The following is a 19886-nucleotide window of genomic DNA, read 5'->3' as shown; positions in this document are numbered from 1 at the left end:
TTTTGAAATTATATAATCATATTAAATATAATTTTTAATAAAATTAATAAATTAAAATATTTTTTTATTATTATTATTCATCTAATTGTTTATGACAATGAAATCTAGTAGTTTATTTCACTCAAGTGCTTTTTTGCAAATATACATAAATTTTGTTATAATTTTCAATATCAAGCAATTTGCTAGTAATAATATTATTTCTTTTTAAGTTTTTTAATGTGAATAAGCAGAAGCAATGAATTTTCATAATTTTATAAATGACGTATTGACTTTATTCATTCAAAACATTTGGATTTTAACTTGGAGAGAGTAAAAATTTTGAAAATTTATATACGACCATACATTTTAACTTAAATGTTTCTTTTTTTTCTAAATTATTTGCTTTTATTCATATAGATTTTTTGTAATTACATTTATATTTTCTTGTCTAAAAGAATTAAGTGAAATATTTATGTAAATAACCAATAAAATTTTTTTTTAAAATTTCCCAAAACGTTTGGGATATTTGAGAATTTTGCATTTTTTTATTATTACTCAACTTTATTTATATTAACCTTAATAAATAGTATCCTCATTCGTCTATATTTCACAAAATCCTCATATTAATATATTCTATTCTTTTCACATCGATTACTTCAAGATCGCCAGATGAGGAAGATAAATATTTAAATAGTTGTGATCTAACTCCCAAATATTTTTCGAAATTTGGCAGAAACCAATAGTCTCTGATTATGATGTTGGCATTTCTAATTCATTTATTTGAATGTTACATTTTATGAATTCTTGTTACCATTCCAATGTGTTACCATGAGGTAAACATGCAAACAGATACACTCATCTCTCCTTGGTGCTGTTACTTTCAGGCGATTACTCCCAGCGAGAATACGTCAAATTCCTAAAACGTAAGTAACGATTGTCAACGTAAGTTTAGCCGCTTCCATTGATTTTCGTCGAAGACGTTTCTGTCAGAAACAGCTCTATTTACTTCGAGTAAATAGACTTGAGTATCAAACCGAATAATGCGAATGCAAATATTAGGGCTTTGCCGCGGTGCTTGGTGGGAGGCTTAATCCAGATTTAGTTCAGTATTAAATGGATGTCAGTTTAATCGAATGAGATGTTTTGGGGATAATATCCTGTCTGGTATGTTGGTTTATGGTAATTTTAATTCATCTGTCGCTGTCCATGAGCCAAGTGCTGAAAGCACTCATCTGTGATATGTATTTGGTAGTTTTAATTTTAAGCTATTTCATGTCGATTTTGAAATTTAATTATAACTTCACTGTTCCGTATTCAGTGTTAATACACGTAAATGGAATCGTCTATCACATTTGAAATGCTAGGTTCTCCCTATTTTAAAGTGGTAAAAATTGATTTTTTCTTTTAGCCTGAAAATAGGTTATTTTGCTTAAAATGATAAAAAAAAAAAAAAAAGAGAGGAAATGGTTGAAGTTGTGAAATTTAAGAAGAAATTCAAAGTGGCTGCAATTCAAAACGCTTCAGATAAAAATATTATATATATATATATATATATATATATATATAAGATAAAAATTATAAAAAGTCATTTTCATTATTGCAACGAATATTCGTGTCAATCATTTAAATTCTGTATTATGAGGATTAAAAATGAATACATAATGTACTAATTAGTAAATGGTTTTTTTTTTTTTTTTTTGTGATATTACAAAAAAATATATATTCTTTAAATTTCTTTAACATTTTTTTTTCTGGACATATATTTTGGCAACAATAAAACATCGTTTAAATTATTGTAAAGAATTTTCGTTAAATTTATTTGAGGACTTTAATTGTCGATATCAAATAATTAAATAAATAAAGTAAGTTGAAATCTATACTTATATAAAGCTGAATGTGTGTGTGTGTGTGTGTGTGTGTGTGTGTGTGTGTGTGTGTGTGTGTGTGTGTGTGTGTGTGTGTGTGTGTTGGCGCTGTACAGGCCAGATCGTTCGACCTACAGCTACCAAATTAGGCGCATGCATACCTTGGAGATCTGGAATGTGCACCTGGGGTCCGTTTTTAATTTTTAATTAGAATTTTAATTATTAATTGAAAACTAACTTTCCCGCCGAAAAATATTTTCATTTCCCCACCGCCAAATGAATAAGGCTTCAGTTTCTTTTTCCCACGCTAATGAGGATAGGCTTAACATATTTCCGACCGATTGTTTCAAACTATTCTGTTTGTTTTCTTAGTGTTTGATGCATTTAACTTTAAACATTGTTAATTAATCGGTCTTTCAGATTCATTCTGAAGTACTTTTGAATTAAAATAAAACAGAATAGAGGAAGTTAAAAATTTCTAATCTGCATAGCGTTACCCCAACTGGCGTAGAAAAATTCACGCATGCACATTGTGGTCTGATTGTTGACAACTATTTTCAACGGATTCGGACTTGATTTAAATTATTTTTAGTTTAGTTGTGTGCTTTTGTAATTAAATTGTAGTTATGTTAATTATATATTTTTTGTATATGCTTATAATTTTAAGTACATCGGTTTTTTTTAAGTATTTTTTTAACCTGATTATTTTAAACGATTCTATTTATTTTCTTAGTGTTTGATGCATTTAAAACTGAACATTGTTAATTAATCGATCTGCTGCTGATGAATCTGAGAAAATTTTGTTGAGAAATTCTTGATATATTACATAAATTAAGAAAGATATTCTTTAGTGCCCATAAAGTTTAAATGCGCAGTGACTCTGTTTTCAGTAATCATATTATTAAAAAAAAGGCTTTGTTTCAGTAAAAAATATTATTATATGAATTGCAGTTTAATCATTTCCACTTTAATTTAAAGCATAAATTCTACAAGAGCTTACAGAAAATTAGAGATATTATACATTATGGCTGAAGGCCTTCATAATATTATGAGTAAATTATATGACTATCAAAATTTGAATTTTTAAAATATTTTGATGAAGAAGCTATTAAAATAGGAATTACATAAACTATTTAATTATTAAAATTTTAACGAGCATTAAGATTGGCGAACCGGTTGATCGCCAAAGGCGACTAGTCATTAAATAAACAAAGTAATTTCAAAAATAACTATCTAGATCAAAATTTCCTGCTTGCTATTATCGCGGAAATACTCATTCATTTTAAATTCTAATAAATACATTATGCCTTACTAGATGCTCCTGTTTCATTCTACTAATTAATTTTAAACATCAAATGGATAGAAATATTATAGCCAGATTATTTTTTTAACTTTGTGTATATTCTATTTATTGTGTACATGAGTTTTTTTGTTGTAATCAAAACTTATAACAATATAATATAGTAATATAAATTCAAATATATTTTCTTTTAATGGCAGGTTGAATTTATCGGATTTGTAACTTCACTTTCGAATTTTCCAGTAAATTGTATACAAAATGCATATAAATCATAGGAATCAAAATTTGTCTTCATTAGCTTTGAACATTCGAAAAAAATCACACGATTATTTTAATGAGACAATGAAAATGGCTTACATTTCTTTGGAACAATTAAATATATCGTTGAAAATTATGAAAAAAAAATATTTTAAAAATAATTTCAAAACTCTGGGAAAGGCTACACAACAATTAAATTATTATCATTTAAAAGACATTTTTAAAGTGGTGTAAAAATAATTTTAGTGAAATCACATTTCCTGAAGTATTCACTGAAAACATCAAAATCATGCTTCATTTTGATTAATCGGAATTATAATTAAAATTTCAGAAAAAATTCACCCACGGTTTGCGTTTATCAAAATGTCAGAATTACTATTCTAAATCAAATGGTGTGGTTTCTTGAGCGCTAACAAACACCCTGGCAGACATTCTTCTTCATTGGTAGTGGCGAGAAGTGAAAATTCTTCTAATATGACAGCGAACTGAACAGTTATGTCCTGAATATGAGCACATCTCTTTACACAACAAACTAAATCTTTTTACAGACTGCTTCGATTTTAATTTTTCCCAGAACGAACTTTGTCTTTTATATTCACCATTTTCGGCGTTGAACACAAGACCTTCCTTTGTTTGATATAGGCATTAATTTCTTATTAAATTTGGCTTCGAAACAGAAGCACTGTCAAATACCTGAATTTATCTTGGAAAATGTCTGTTGAAAAAATACTCCTCAAGATATTTACATAATGAGAATAATGAAGGGGATGTCAATGTGTTTGAAACATCGAGACTTTTTATTTGAATAATTTATCGTAAAACGGTGGGAAATAAATAGAAATTTTTAAGCATAAGATACAGACAGATAATGTAAAATCGATTTATTGTTTTAAAAGAGAACACTAAAATTTTTCTATTATTAATTTTACAAAAATGATTTTACATAATGTGGAAGCCGTTATATTAAGAAAATTGCAATAAATCTCGTAGACAGATGATTGTCTTCTTTTTCAATGTTTATAAATTCTTACATTAATTTTGCTCTCATAAATAGATATTTTATATATAAAAAACACATCATTTGGATTCTCAGTAGAGACATGTTTATGTTTTCAAGATTGTTTTCATTATGTTTCTGTTATTTATCTGTTATTTGTTAATATATAATTTTAATTTTTACGGGAAATAATTTATTTTGCATTAATAATTTCTTGATACCACGCCGATTAAATAAAGTTTAACTAGTATATAGTTTTTTCAATAGGTTATTAGTAATTATGACAGTTTTTTTCTGCTTCTTTTAAATAAGGAATTTATATGAGCGTTTGATTTTTTAAAAAAAAGGAAAGAAAGAAAGGAGGGGGGAATCGAATTCCTATATGTTTACCACATTTTTCATTAATGTCATATTTATTCAAATAATTTATGAATATTATAATAATAATTAATAATTATTCATTTCATTTATGAATTAATTCAAATAATTTATAATGTATTGGGACTAATAATTTACTCCTACTATCCCAAACCAATAATAGCAAGTCCGTATTTAAATGGATTATTATTACCGAATGCAGTTTAAGTTCTGTTGTAGTGCAAAATTGCGAAGCCTTCTGTCAAAGTCAATGTTTCATAATGTGCGTCATTACTTTTTGACATATCATTCATTTTTTAAGTAAATTAGCCTCATTATTTCATACTATAATTTTTTTCTGATTTCACTCGTTGATCGAAATCAGTTGTTTTATTTCAGTTGAATTTCAACCAAATTGTAAAGATAAGTTGAAAAAAAGCGAGTTTCCAAGCAGAAATCGAGTTCCGATTGTGCAGGTCTTGGTGAATTAAAGGAAAAATGAAAAGTGCAATATATTTAACTGCAAAACTATTTAAGTGCATTAAAATAACCATATCAAGAATACGGAAACATGGTGTCGAAAATGATTGTCAAGATGGATCTTATGCTAATGTAGATTTTTAAGAAAACAAAATTGAACATAAATGCAAAGATTTTGGAGAAAAAATTTGAAAAAACTTAGATATATTTTCTTTGAGCAAAAACTGCACCATCAGAAGCAGAAGGACGTTTCCAAATCTACATTTTCTGAATTTTGAAAAAAGGAAAAAATCCATGAACCCATTTTCAAGCACCATCAAACTTATTCTTACAGAAAAGAATAAGAAAGAAAAGCTTCACAGCTAAGGGATCGTATTTCCAAATTTGAAGTAAAGTGACGAAATTATTGAAAAATTGGAAACTATCTGAATATTCAAAATAAAAATTAGAAATAATAATTTTAATTTATTTTTTTAAAATTTAAGCTAATGTTTTTGATAATAAATGCTGCATTCTGCATTTCCTTTTTCTGTTATTATTATGGAACGCATTAAATTCATGAATTGCTATTATTATTAGGGGATGGAGAAAAAAAATTTAATGCGTGCGATTAATTTTGTAGAATTTTCAAATTTTCATTTAATTTAGAATTTTATTATTACGACTTTGATATTTTTTAAACATGTAATTCGATTATTATTCATCTGTTCTAATTTTGTTGAAGAATAATTCTGTAACGTCTTTTGGTCTCTCAGTCAGCCGTATTAAATATTGATTCTGATACGAAAAAAATTCAGAGTACCTCCCTAAGTTGTATGGTGAAGAGTCCAACAACCTTACTTAAGAGATAACTTCGCTTTAACTAAGAATTCACAGTAGCGAGATACAGCTGAAGCAAGAACACCTTGCAGTAAACAGCAGCAATAATCAGAAGAGTGCTATTAAACAAACGCAACTTCACAACGCTCCCAGACAGAACTGGACTACTCCATCTCACGACCGGGACTAATTTTGCAGATTACTACAGCAGACTCGACTTGAATTCAACTCAGTTGACTACTCTTCAATTCTGACTCTAGCCTGTTAAAGTTCTTGTGAAAGAGCCCAGAAGCTTTTAAAACAAACGGCAAAACTCAAGTTCCAATAAAGATATTGCCAATATTCTGGAGTATTCTCGGTCGTACGTGGTTGTCACAAAATGATCAACAAGGTTAGGGGTCATAGACTCACAACCATTTACCGTTTCTGTAAAACTCTCTTCTTTACCAGCAGACTTAATGCTCAGGGAAGCAATATTACAAATTCTTAACTACATTTTAACCAGTCTATTGTTATTTTTGTCAATATCAAACGAGTCATTTTGTAGAACGCGGAAACTCATTCTTCCAGTATAACAGTTACTGAATTTCCTTTTAGAAAGGTCTTTTTCCCCCCTTTCTTTTTAAAAGCAACTTATTTTACACAAGGTTTCCAAGATTAGTGTCATCCTAATACGTGAATACCGGCGCGACTCTAGTTCCTTTTCAAAGTTGCCTTCCAAAGATGCTCTGTCGTGCAAAGAAGGATAAGGTCTATTTCAGATAAAAAGCAGATTAGAAGCAACTGGCTGAAACAGGTTCAGCGGGGACTAGAGTGCTCTAGTAGCGGATACTACTGCGGGAAGGAGAGGGGACAGCGTTTTGTTGCAGCCTAAATCGAGTCCTATAAATGCTTTCCCGTGGTAATTTCCGGTCGTGTGGCAGATCAGGAATGCATTGGTGAGTGGGGGTAGTCCTTCGAACAGGAGCAGCGGTGTTTCTTTTGTGGCTCAGGGGGCCAGATCAGCATCAGACTGACCTTATCCACAGTAATAGGCAGGGGAGAGCTTATCGAAAAGAGTTTTTCTTTATTGCCTTCTAACCCTTTATCAGAAAATGTCCCCCGTGTCACAGAAAATAACTTTATTTGTGACCCTTTTATTGGAACCTTTCAAGACGGCTTAGATAAGTTAAATGATTCTTTTGTTGGAATTTTTCTTTGTTCTTCCTTTTTGGAAAAACTCGGAAAGTTAAATAAGAAAAAAAAATCGGATCAATGCGTGTTTTAATTTGTCGTTTAATGGCTATTTTTAAGCAATCAAAGTTTTCTTTTTGTTTGAAATAAATGTTAACAATCCAGTCTTCTCAACAAAGCAATTATGCACAAATAGAGTCGAATTTCTTCGGTCATTTTTAAGTTTTATACTTTAAAAGAAACCTTAAATATATTCGTGAAATATTCTGTGTAGTGACGTTGTTTATTTAATTAGGTGAGAAAATATTTTTATAATCTTTTGTTACACTACAACTACTTCTGTTCTACTCAAATTAGTAAAATTTGCGATATTGCGTTTGTTTAAAATTTTAAAATTCAGGTTTTGTCAATAAAATAATCTGTTACTGATGATTCTTTGTTTTTACCAAAAAAGCGAATTTTATTGGTTTGTTTAATTTTGACTATTCTATTTTTAAATTATTTTATTTTATTTTTATCATTATGAAATTCTGTACAGACTAATGCAGCTCTTTAACTCCCTGGAAAATAACAAAAAATATTGTTAGCAATCTGTGAATTTATTCAAAACAACTAGTAAAATTTTCTTGAGTACTGATACCGCTATTTACTAACTTTCTTTTAAATGTATTTAAAAATGCTTAACAAACTAAATGACAAAATCATTTTAAATGACAAATTTTATTTCAAAATTAACCAATTTAATGTATCTGATAATTAATTATTTAGAAAGAGCGTTTTTTTTTAAATTTTAGTAAATTTATTGCCTTTACATTATAATAACAATGTATATATATTCGTTATAACTTAATTTAAATTATTGTGCAAGTTACATATAAATGTACCTGAATTCAAAATATAAATTCGTTTCATTAAAAAAAATTGAATCACATTTCAAGAGTTTTAGAACACTCACAGATAAACTAAATGCAAATAAGAAAAATCTGAGATAAGTTGAACATCTCAGCTAGTCTGATTTTTCAGAAACTGAACGAGACAGTAGACAAACAATAATTCTAATATTGATATTTAATTGCATAATTCTAATATTGATGCATATTAAGTATAATATGACTTTTAAGTACCAAATAAATAATAACATATAAAAATAATATTTGAGTTGTATAGTTAATATTATTAGAAATAAAATTATTATTTTCGAATATTTTGTGTTAAGATAAAATTATTCTTGCAATTATCTATTTCCTAATTTTTCTAAATGTGTTTCTCAAGCCTTTTAAATATTTATTCAATAGTTTATTTAGTAGAATGAGATTTGAATTTTGAATTTAGCACTGTGAAAATTATGTACGATCCTAAATTTACAGAAATACCAATTATAATATCGTTTACATATTATTTTCCTGTAAGTGAACCTCCAAAGGTTTTCATCTACCTATCTATCGCCTACTTGAAAATTGAAAATATATTTCATTTTCTTTTTATTGATTACATCTTATATCTGCTATTCTTCATAATCTTGTTAGTAAAGAAAATAAGAATAGGCTATATCATAAGCATTACTTGCCTGTTTGCATCTGCTTTAAATAAACCATTAATTCTGAGCCGTTTAAAAATATTAGAGATACGAATATATTAATGAAACTTTTTACAGCAAACCCGATGTACACCTAGGGAAGTATTAACCAGAAACATTATCCCCCTGCAGAGAATATTTTTTAAAGTTTAAACCATTCTTTTTTCCAAGAAAGTTCGTTTATTTTATTTTTAGAATTTCATGCACCTAGATATTAAAAAAAGTTCCAAGTTCTCTGCTATTCTCTTTTCGAGCGTAGCCTTTTCACCAAATAATCTAATTTTCTTTAAGTCCTTAAGAAAGACCCCGTAGGTGAGCTTCAATTGGATTTCCTTTTTGTCTCATGCACTTAGAATGAAGACAATGGTGTGAAGTTGAAATTTACGTCACTATTCTTTGGATTTAAACATACAATGGACATTTCATGTTTATCTGAAGATATGAAATATTATATATTTGAATTCATAATACTTAGCTTGTTTATTTCAGCGCGCTTGTTCTCATAATACCATCCTTTTTGTTAGGTATTAATATTCAAATGCGATCAAATATTTATGCGCTTGGCTTTAATGTATTTCGCTTTATCTAGAAGTTTAAAAGAAAACTTTTCTTTGGCTAGTCGTTTGGAATTATATTTAGTTAAGCTGAAATGGATTGTTGTGATTTATCTAGTTTTTTATGATTTCCAGTAACGGAACAATAAGGGATAAACTTTACATTTAAAAGTCTTTGATATAATTAGTTATGTTGATGAAAATGTTCAATATTTCCTTTTAACCTTTAGGTAAAACGTTTGAATAGATATTGTTGTTATGTATTAGTTAAAGCTAATTTTCTCTAAAATCGATTTCCACAACCTTTTAATATATTAAGCTAAGAAAATGTTCTTTATCCTAGCATTTGGCTTAAAATAATCAGTCTGGGTTCTCAAGATAACATACTTTTATAAAAATCATTTCTTAATTCTTTTTTTCTTCTAACATTTCGAACCCATTAGGTTGAGTTGCAAATAATGAATGTGGAACGAAATGAAATATTCTGATTCAGTTTTCTGGTGTTTATAAAATAGACTTTCAAAAATATTTCTGTTTATTCTTTCACTAACAAACAAACAAAAAACAACGTTTTCTCAGATTATTGTTTATGATATTTAGCGAGCAGAAAAAGGACATGAATTGGCGGACTGTGAATTTTTTCCACTTTGAAAAAAATACAGAATACTTATTAAGATATTTTAACCACACATATCAACTCATTCATTTTAAAGTTTATATATTTATAAAACCGGAAGAAAAATTTCTGTAAATTAATACATTTATTTATGCTTTAATCACACTTTAAATATATGGAAGAGAATATCAACTTTTAAAACTAAATGTATTCTAATGTTTATGTGTAAAACGTATATTCTAACTAAATGTATATTAACTTTTTAAATGTACTCGTTATGAAAAAGCATCTTTTATTCTTTTATTTAAAATGAATTTTAAAATTTCTTTAAAATGTTTTTTGTATGTTTTGTGCCAAAATGTTGTCAATAAATATAAAATCAAATGAAATTTATCTCATATGAGTTTCTTAGACATAACAAAACTTGAGCTTCGTGATTAAATTCAATGCTTCATATTAAATTTTTGAATACTAGAGATGCAATTGTCACCTTAGTTTTCCTTTCGCCTGTTTCTGTTTAAAATGATTAATATTTAATCTCAAAATAATTCAAAGCCAATACTTATCCTTATATCTAAAACAAATTTCATTATTAGCATTCAATGTAAAAATGATGCGAGATTGTATTTCCGCTCTGAAGGGAATACGCCTTTCAGGAAAGTGCAGAGATTTCAAGAGAATTGGAAAACCATTCACACTTTACTTGAAAGAGAATTGGTAATAGCTTACCATTTCTGTTTTAAATCCAGCTGATTAAAATATTAATAAGAAGATACGAATACGCACTTACACTGATACAGTAAAAGGAATTTAACTTTAAGATTGGTGTTTTAATTCTTTTAAGTAATATAATCAATTTTGTATTCATTTCAAGCTACGAAAATTCGCTGTAAATTCAAGCATATTGTATCAAGAAAAATAGTCATACGAATCTTAGGTGTCTAGATTGATTCTAAATATTGATTTGTCTCTTTTATATTCGCGAGTGTGAAAATATTCTTGTACAAAGTGCTAGATTTGTAGTATTTGTGTCATTCTCAGTTACCTTTTGTTTGAAATTATGCATACTAATCCAAAACAAAAAACGGCTTGTCAAGGTTTCTTTTGTTTCATCTCTAATTTATACAGTTGTTTAGAAAACTGTTGCTTTTAACTTGGTTTCGGAATAAAAATTATCTCGACACAAAATTAAACAACTTTTAATTTTACTTTGTCATAAGTAGATGTGCTATTATGCATAAAAGGTTGTTATTCTGAATGGATTTGAATGAAGAAGTCTCGCTTTCGTGCATCTGTGTATGTATATGTATAATCTTTTTCAGTGCTGTTCATTATAGAATCTAACTTGCCATTTATTGAAAAATTTACTAAGAAACAAAAGAATGTGTTATATAGAAACATAGATGGGTTCTTTCTTAGTTAATTATCTTAGAGTTACAGTTTTTCTTTTTTTGAACTTTTAAATATTTCCTATAAATTACTAGACAACGAAAGTGGTAATTAGAAATACCTCTAATAAAAGTGACTATTGTCAAATTGCATGTTTCTTTTGTTAAATCTTATAAGCAACTGTGCTCGATTTACTGATTAATTTTGATTCAATATTTAATGAAATATTCATAATTACTGACATCAATACATCAACTGGTGAGTGGGTTTAATTCATACTTGTATTTTTACTCTTAAGAATCGTCGTGTCGTTTAAATTTCAAAATTCAATGTGCATTTTACAGAACAAGAAACATCACGATCGTCTAGCCCAGTTAAATATTAATTTGCCTGATCTACTTCGATAACCATATGGTTCACCAGGAATTTGATGATGTTTAATTTCCATATTCTTTTTTTTTTTGCATAGCTTTATAATAAAGTCATGTCACGTGATGCCATAATGCTATTAAAAATGTATAATCTATCTACTAATTTCAATTTCCTGTCTTCTCAATATATGCAAACTATGCATATATTAAAAACGAATTCTTTTTTTTAACAGTGGAAGAAAATTATGCGATTAATCATTTGAAGAAACAATGGAAACGAATTTTAATTTCACTGTAACAATGAAATTTACTGTTGAAAATCATACAAAAAAATAATTTTTAAAAATTGTCAAAATTAAGAAAACTTTTATGTGATAAATAACCTGGTATTATTAAAAAGACTTTTTTTAAACTTTAAAACGTAGTAAAAATAATTTTTGTGCAATAATTTTTTCAGAAGTATAAGAAAAGACGCCGTAATCCGACTTATTTCTAATTAATGAATTAAAATTCTAATTAAAGTTTCAAAAAGTCGTTCCAGGATTCATATATTCACCCATCAAAAGTGCATTTATGCCTTTTTTATACTAATTTCAGAGCTCTAAATCAAACGGTCTAACCAGTAGAGATATGCAAGTTGCCATCATTAACTCATATTTCTCTTTATTATTAATAGAGATATACAAGTTTATGTTTATCATGAGATTGTAACATTAAATTTTGTGAACCTGGTAATAACACCTTGTATGAAAACTAATCAACTTTCTTTCTGAAATCACTTAAAGAATTTTTATTTCATTTATTTTTTAATCAAATATAGATTTTTTTAATTCTCGATTCTTTTACAATTGTTTTAAGAGGTTTAGAATTGGTCCATACATTCTACGGCATTGATACTTACAAAAATTATAATTGAAAGTACTTTTCAGAATGTGGCTAATAGGGAAGTACAGTCCTCGATTTATTACAATTTTGTATTGAAGAATTTACATTCGTGATTTCTGATTTAAACTTTACTTTTGAGTTTCTTCATTTATTCGCATCGCTTAGCCAAAACTCATTGACTGCTAACATTCTCTTTTTATTTGACTTTAGTTAAGATGTTTTATTTTCCTACAATATTTCGTTGGACGATTTATAAAAGTCGTTTGAATCATTTTCTTAAAAGTTGTTTTTATTCTTTTGACGTGTATATATATATATATATATATATATATATATATATATATATATATATATTCATTTCTCAATATTTAAAAAAAAACGGCATTAAATGTAATCATGATTATATGAATAAAATTTTCCTCGAAAGAAATATCAATTCGTGTGGTCTATCCTTTTAGAAATCAAACTAGACATTTTTTTCATTAGATTTTTTTTCTATTGTATATAATTCCTTTTCTTACTTTAAAGTTTTCATTCACAACTTTTAAGCAATAACTAGCTATTTGAATTCGTTTTTATTACCTTCAGTTATGGTTTGTTTACCAGTAAAACTTCCTACTAAAAATATAGCATGAGACAGTCCTTTTAAAAGTCACCTTTTCAAAAGATGTGGTTTTCTGATCCCCTTTTTTTCTATATCATATTTTTTTCACTTAAACCTCTAATAAAATCCATCCGAGTTGCGAAAACACATCCAAACATCTAGCTTTCGTTACAATAACTCAGATCTATTTTTATTTTGTTCTTACCACAAAGCTTTCCGAAACCGAAAACAAGCGCCAAGATTTCCAGTCTTGGACTGATTGTAAAATCTTGTAAAATCTTCATCGAGCTTTCCTTGAGGCAAAAAGACGAACAACAAACTCCATACACTGCTTCAGGGAAGGAATGGTAATAAATTTCTATTACACTCTATGAAGACGAATGTCCGCTTTCAGCCGATTGAAAATAAAATAGCTCTTGCTTAGACCTCCAGTGTGCTCTTCGAGTTTTCATCTTGATAAAGAAAAGCCTTCCGCTATTCTGTTTTAAAATTTGTTTTCTTCGTCCTTATCTTCGTGTTGAAGTTTGTTGCTGCGTTTTTCATAAACTTCATCATTTTTGGCGAAAGTGTAATTTGCTTATGATGGCTAAAGTCTGGCGTGTAATTTATGAACGTAGATGGAAGAGATAAGAGTGAAAATGAGATGTGCCAACTTAATTCAAATAACGGCTAAAAGGTGTTTTTTTTTTTAATTTTTTTTATTTCTTGTGAAATATGGTGTGAAAGAAAACTTGTTATTTATCTTTTCCGATAATTCGATTTTAAATGTATTCTTATTATTTTTGCAATGAAAATATTATTCAATAATAATATCAATTTCCAATCTTGATAATATCAGTTTTATATCTTGATTTTTTTTAACTTCCAGAATTCTTTGTTTTTAATTTGAAGATATTTTCTATTGAAAGAAATATGCGACTTTATATTTAAAAAATAATAATAAGTACTTCTTTATGAAAAAGAGTTGTCATTTTCAATCAAATAAGGACTTAAATAAACAGTTTTTTTTTCTTTCTTAAAAATATTTTATAAAGATAATGAGATACTCTTGCTCGATTCCGATAAAAGCTGAAAGACCCTTTTCATTTTCAGCCATTTCATGTGAAATATGGCGTGTGAAAAAAATTGCCATTTTTCCCTCGTGATTCGATTTTAATGAGATGGAAAATATTATTCAATAATATAATTATCAATGTTTTTTTTTAATTTCTTGTTTTAAATTTGTTATAACTCTTTTGAGTTTAAAAATATTTCCTATTTGGCTTCTAAAGATAGTAGGATTTTTTTTTATAAAAATAATTTTTTTTTCTTTATGTTCAGCATTTTCAATCAGCGTTCAAAATACTTTTTTTATTTTATATATGTTAATTGATAAAAAGTCCAGTTAATGCTAATTTATTTTTAGTGCTTTTTTTTTTTTTCATGAATTCTTCATTATTTTTGATGAACACGTAATTTAATTCCTATAAGGAAAGCTTTCCTGTTACTATATACACAGCGCAAAGGAAACACTTTTACAGGTACATTGGAATAATTTATTTACATGACACGTTTTCATTGTAAAAAGCCTTTATTTTCTGGGGGAAAAAAACATAATGTATATAATATTGTTGATTAATTAATGCTTTGATTCTATTATCTATAACGTTTCAACTTAAAAAAATGTAAATAACAATTGAAATTTTAAAATATACGTTATTAATTTAGTTAACTTTATAAAAAATTAACTATTTCTCAAAATGGATATAAAAAATTACCAATTGAAAGTTAGAGTTAAAATTTTCTATGTGTTATTCAGTATTTGTTGCTATGTGTTGAATTAATTAATAAAAGAAGAAACTAGAATACTAATTGAGAGTTTATAAATATAAGGCGCTTAATTCCTTTTCCCTCGGTCTATTCAAACAAAACTTTTTAATAATGGTTAAAATTGTCAGTGGAAAATATTACTGAAGGCTGTTAAAAAAATTTATTGAGTTTTAATTTCCCAAAAAATGCAATATTTTGAATTTAAAATTCATATTTTGATTCCATCTCAGAATATTTCTTTGTCAAGTCGAATTAATTAAATGTAATGTGTGTGTAAATGCCTTTTAAAACACCATTAAATTTCATATATCTGTAAAAAAATGAAATTTAAACTAAATGTTAGTTTAATATAAATTTTTATTTCCAAAATAAATGCTTGATCAATTTAAATATTTAAACTAACTACGAGATGGCTTTTAAGTTGCAATTCTTGGATATAATTCTAAAAGTACAACGAAATAAGCAATAGGCAACAATAAATTTAAAATATTTTTAAATTCGCAAAATATTTTTGATAAAAATTCTTAATGTCAATACATGACAAATACAGAATTAAAATAAAAAGAGAGCATCTTTTATAATAACTGATCATATAGTTCCACTTTCATTTTTATTAATAAATATGGGTATTGTTAAATAAAATTTTGATGGTTTGAATCAATCATGTTTCAATTTCTACCATCGTAAAATAAAACAATATATTTTTTTTTACAAATAATATAATCATCAATAATTAGTATTATTTTCTTTCGCGTTTTGTTATATTTTAAAAGAAAGTAGATGGAAAATTTTATGGAGAATTTATTTTAGCAATTCGTAATCTTAAAATGCAATACATTAATAACTTTTGATGTATCCATTTTTCCAATCCTAGAAAAATATCTTTTCTTTTATTTACGTTTTAGATTCATGTGTTGTATTTACTTCGTAACCACTTAGAATATTTTAACCACATGCATTCAATTTGTATTTTTTTATGGTTCCATCTCATGAAGTATTTCATTTACTATAAACTTACTTATCCTTACGCCAAACGAACTATTTACTTAGCTCTCACGTAACTGACTTCTATCTCTTTCGGCAAAAAAGAACCAAATGCATTGAGAATTTATATCTGATGTTTTTTAGCATTTCTTGGTTTTTAATTTTTAGATGGATACTATGTTTATCATTAATAAACTATTCCAACTACGAAAAAAACTAAGCTATTTTTATCACTGCTAAAAGCATGTCTTTTTCGCCATATGACCATTATTTGCTTTTCGTATTTTGTCGTGTTCTGCCTTTTAGTCGTTACGAGTTTGCAAGGAATAATAAAGCAATCGCGTTGGCTTGACTTAGTGGAAGCGTGGTCTAACCTAGTTTAATGAAAGGATATAAATGTTTTAGTTGCCCTTTTCTTTATCTTTACTATCTCTCCCTATATAACAGCTATTACTTTTAATGGTAGCTTCTTTTGCGTTAATTTCGCCTAAGAGGTCTTAAAGATAGATATTTCTGCGCCTAGAAACTAGTAATATTTTTTCTTGTTTGTAAATTTGCTCTACTTTTGGTTTCATTGAACCGCATTCATATAAATAATATAAGTGAGGAATATCTTAGTAACTGATTCTTATCCTTAGTACCTAAAGGTTATACGCTTGAGACCCAATTTCATATTATGTTCACGCATCTGTTGCATGTAAAATAAGTAATAATCAAGAATCTTCCTCTTATAAAGAATTTTTTTAAAAAAAGTTAACACGTTTATCATTTTTTTTCTTTCATTTAAACACGATTTAAATATGTCTACTCCGAAATAGCACCTGGTATTATTAATCAATCAATCAGATTATGACTGAGTTAATTCAGATTTTCATTTGATCACATTACATCTTAATTACTTGCATCGTATCCGGAATCGACCAATGGATTAAATCTTGATTACATGATATCTTGAATATATTACATTAAAATAGAACTAAACCCTCATGAATTATCAGTTGTATCATGATTATATTATGTTATAATCTTGATTAGATTACATTATAGCAGCAGCATATCTAAGACCAATCAATCAATTAGATCACGGTTAAATTATGTTAGATATTGATTGTATTTTATCTCTATTAGATTTTACGAGATTCTAGTCGCCTTCGGCGACCAGCTGGTTCGGTGGGAATATTTCTTATCTTTAATTTCAGTTAAGTCGTTTAGATGTAACTATGTAATTCATCTATCTTATGAATTTTATTCTAAATGAGCGTCTTTTTATTCTTCAAGACTCCGCGAATATTAAACTGAATCTTTTTTTCCCCTTTAACTTTCGATAACAGAAGAAAATCACGTGATCACGTAGTTGATGCAGAATGAAAGTAGTATGATTTTCAGAGTAACAATGTGATCTGTTGTTGGAAATTAAGCAAAAAAAAATTAATAAAATTCTGAAAATTAATTTGCGCGCGAATATTAAATTAGTATCATTAAAATGATATATTTTTTTTCATTTTCAAATGATGTAAAATCCTTTTTATGCTGTAATAATTTCAGAAGTTACAGTAGAAAACATCAAAATTTCGCTTAATTTTTAATTAATTAAGATTTTAATTATTTTTTTAAATCTCTTCGAGTTGTACATTTTCATCCTTCAAAGTGTATATGTACCAAGTTTGGTAGCTCTAGATAAAATAGTTTCTCTCGTAGAGCACCAACACACCCACACATTCATCCATATTCTTCTTTACATTAGTTGAGATTCACTTACTTGATCAATTTTTCCTAACTGGAAGTAACTCTCGATGACTTATGTTGAAGATGGAATTCGTAATTATATTATTTAGTTGATTGAAGAGATCTTTGTCCAATATATCTCTGTTTAAACTTCTGCAAACAGCATTGTGTCTGCGGTAATATTTTATGGTGATGGAGGCTCATGAGCTTATTCGACTTTAGATGCACAATGCATAGGAGGTTGATACATACTAAAATTGTATTCCTGAATCAAAGACTTTACAATTACACCACTTCGATATGCCAAAGATAATAGTGTTTAAAACTTTGATGCATTTGTTATAAACTAAGGCAAGGTTAACCCTAATTATTTTCTAACTTAAAATAGGTTCAAAAATTTGGCAAATCAGTCCATAATAAGCCAATTTTTTTCTTTCATAAAAATTTGTTTGCACTTCAGTAAAATCAAATATAAGCTATTGCATAACCGAGAACAGAAAATAATATTAGCAAACTTTGTTTAGAAAAAAAAATTTAATTTCGGAGAATTTTGTTTCATCTTTAAATACATCCATATTTCATTTGTCTTCTGTTTTGTACATTATAACTACCTCTAAAAGTTCTAATAAATATGGCAAATACGAAAAATATTGCATTACATTTTCAGACGAAATGGAAATCTCAGTCTTGTTCTTGTTTCAAAATACTTTTTTACATGTTTATAGCAGCTTCTATTCCTCAGAAGATGCTTAGAGATCTGCTCTCTTGTCTTAAACTTGATATGGAGTGGAGATTTGAAAAATGGGTTGCCCGTCTGGTTGTCCATGCTGACTTCAAAATGGGATATAAATAATTTTATTCTACTTTTTTACATTACGAAACTCTCAAGTTTATATACTGATTCTGAAATGGAACATTTTTTAACGCTGTTTGCATTGGTTTGAGCAAAATGGGCTCTTTTTAAATAAGTCTAAATAAATATTCTAATAAATAAGTAAGAACTAAAGCTAAATAAATATTCAGATAACTTCAAAAGTCATTTAATAAATAAAATTCAAATAATCACTCTTCATATGGTTTTTGAAATTAATTAGATTTTAAAATTTCAAAATTGACAAAGAAATTTAACGAATTAAAATGCTAATTTTTTTCTATACAATTCATAGAATTTCTTTTAATATTAAGGACAGAATACAACTACTGCAAATAAATTTACATTATAAAATACAAAAGATTGGCAAGATCGATGCTAAAGCATAGTAAGTTTTGATTTTTTAAAGTCTAAAACTAGTTGTTTTGTTTAATTAATAACGAAAATTATATATTTTCTCAAATGTTTTATTCCTTTTTGATAATAAAATGAAATTATCTCTCTTTAGAATTATACTTCTGTGTCAAGCATGTTTTGTTCTTGTATATTCTTGTATATTTTCTGTGAAATAAAAGATCGTCGTGCCATCTTTGTGTTTTACAAATTTATTAGCTTATATTGTCATTTTAATTATGCCTAATACTCTTTTTCCCGAATAAATTTGTTCGTCAGAATTGAAAAACATTTTGATTAAGTTAAATTTAAAGCAAGTTCTTTTTCATTAGCGTTATACTTTCAGTAAACTTATGAAAGGAATTTTAAATTTAAAATATAATTTAACTATGCAATAATTTTAATTTTTAAAAGCTAAAATTTAATTTATTAAAAATTAATATCTTATAACGAATACGAAAAATATTACTGAGTATTATCGTATTTGCGATATAATTTTATTAAAAATTACTATTGTTGTTTTTTATTGATTTTCGAACAATACATGTTAATTTAAGTCCTTAATCTTTTTAATCGACATTTTAAATCGGATTAACGGTAAGTATAAATGGGAAATTTAATCTTTTTATGTAATATATTTAGCTATAAAATCAGAAAGTTTAAAATATTTCCTTTTCGCTCAACCGTTTAATAAAGGATTAAAGATATTATTTCTAAAAATAAACATGGTACGATACATATAGTAGAATACATCAACTTATAAACTGCTAATGCTCTTGCGTAATTTTGGGGGATATATGAGTAATTTTGAAATAAAATTTCGACTGTAATTTTTATATTGAAAACGGACATATATTTTGATAAAATTTTCTAAATTAAAA

The 19886-nt window shown here is 27.1% G+C and overlaps 1 protein-coding gene across 15 annotated transcripts in view; it reads left to right on the top strand.

Moving 5' to 3' along the window:
• Positions 1-19886, top strand: part of LOC129962049 (tyrosine-protein phosphatase Lar-like) — a 648630-nt gene that overhangs the window by 484825 nt on the left and 143919 nt on the right. For 14 of the 15 annotated variants that reach the window (XM_056075746.1, XM_056075747.1, XM_056075759.1 and 11 more), the window contains one exon: positions 864-902. The exons of the other annotated variant lie outside the window; for it this stretch is intronic. In XM_056075746.1, the coding sequence (XP_055931721.1) occupies positions 864-902 (39 nt within the window). The remainder of the gene's footprint in view (positions 1-863; positions 903-19886) is intronic. 15 annotated transcript variants of the gene reach the window in all.

Source organism: Argiope bruennichi, chromosome 2, assembly GCF_947563725.1.
Source record: "Argiope bruennichi chromosome 2, qqArgBrue1.1, whole genome shotgun sequence".
Taxonomy (NCBI): Eukaryota; Metazoa; Arthropoda; class Arachnida; order Araneae; family Araneidae; genus Argiope; species Argiope bruennichi.
The sequence above is the reverse complement of the archived record's forward strand: the minus strand, read 5'-3'. Positions and strand labels throughout refer to the sequence as shown.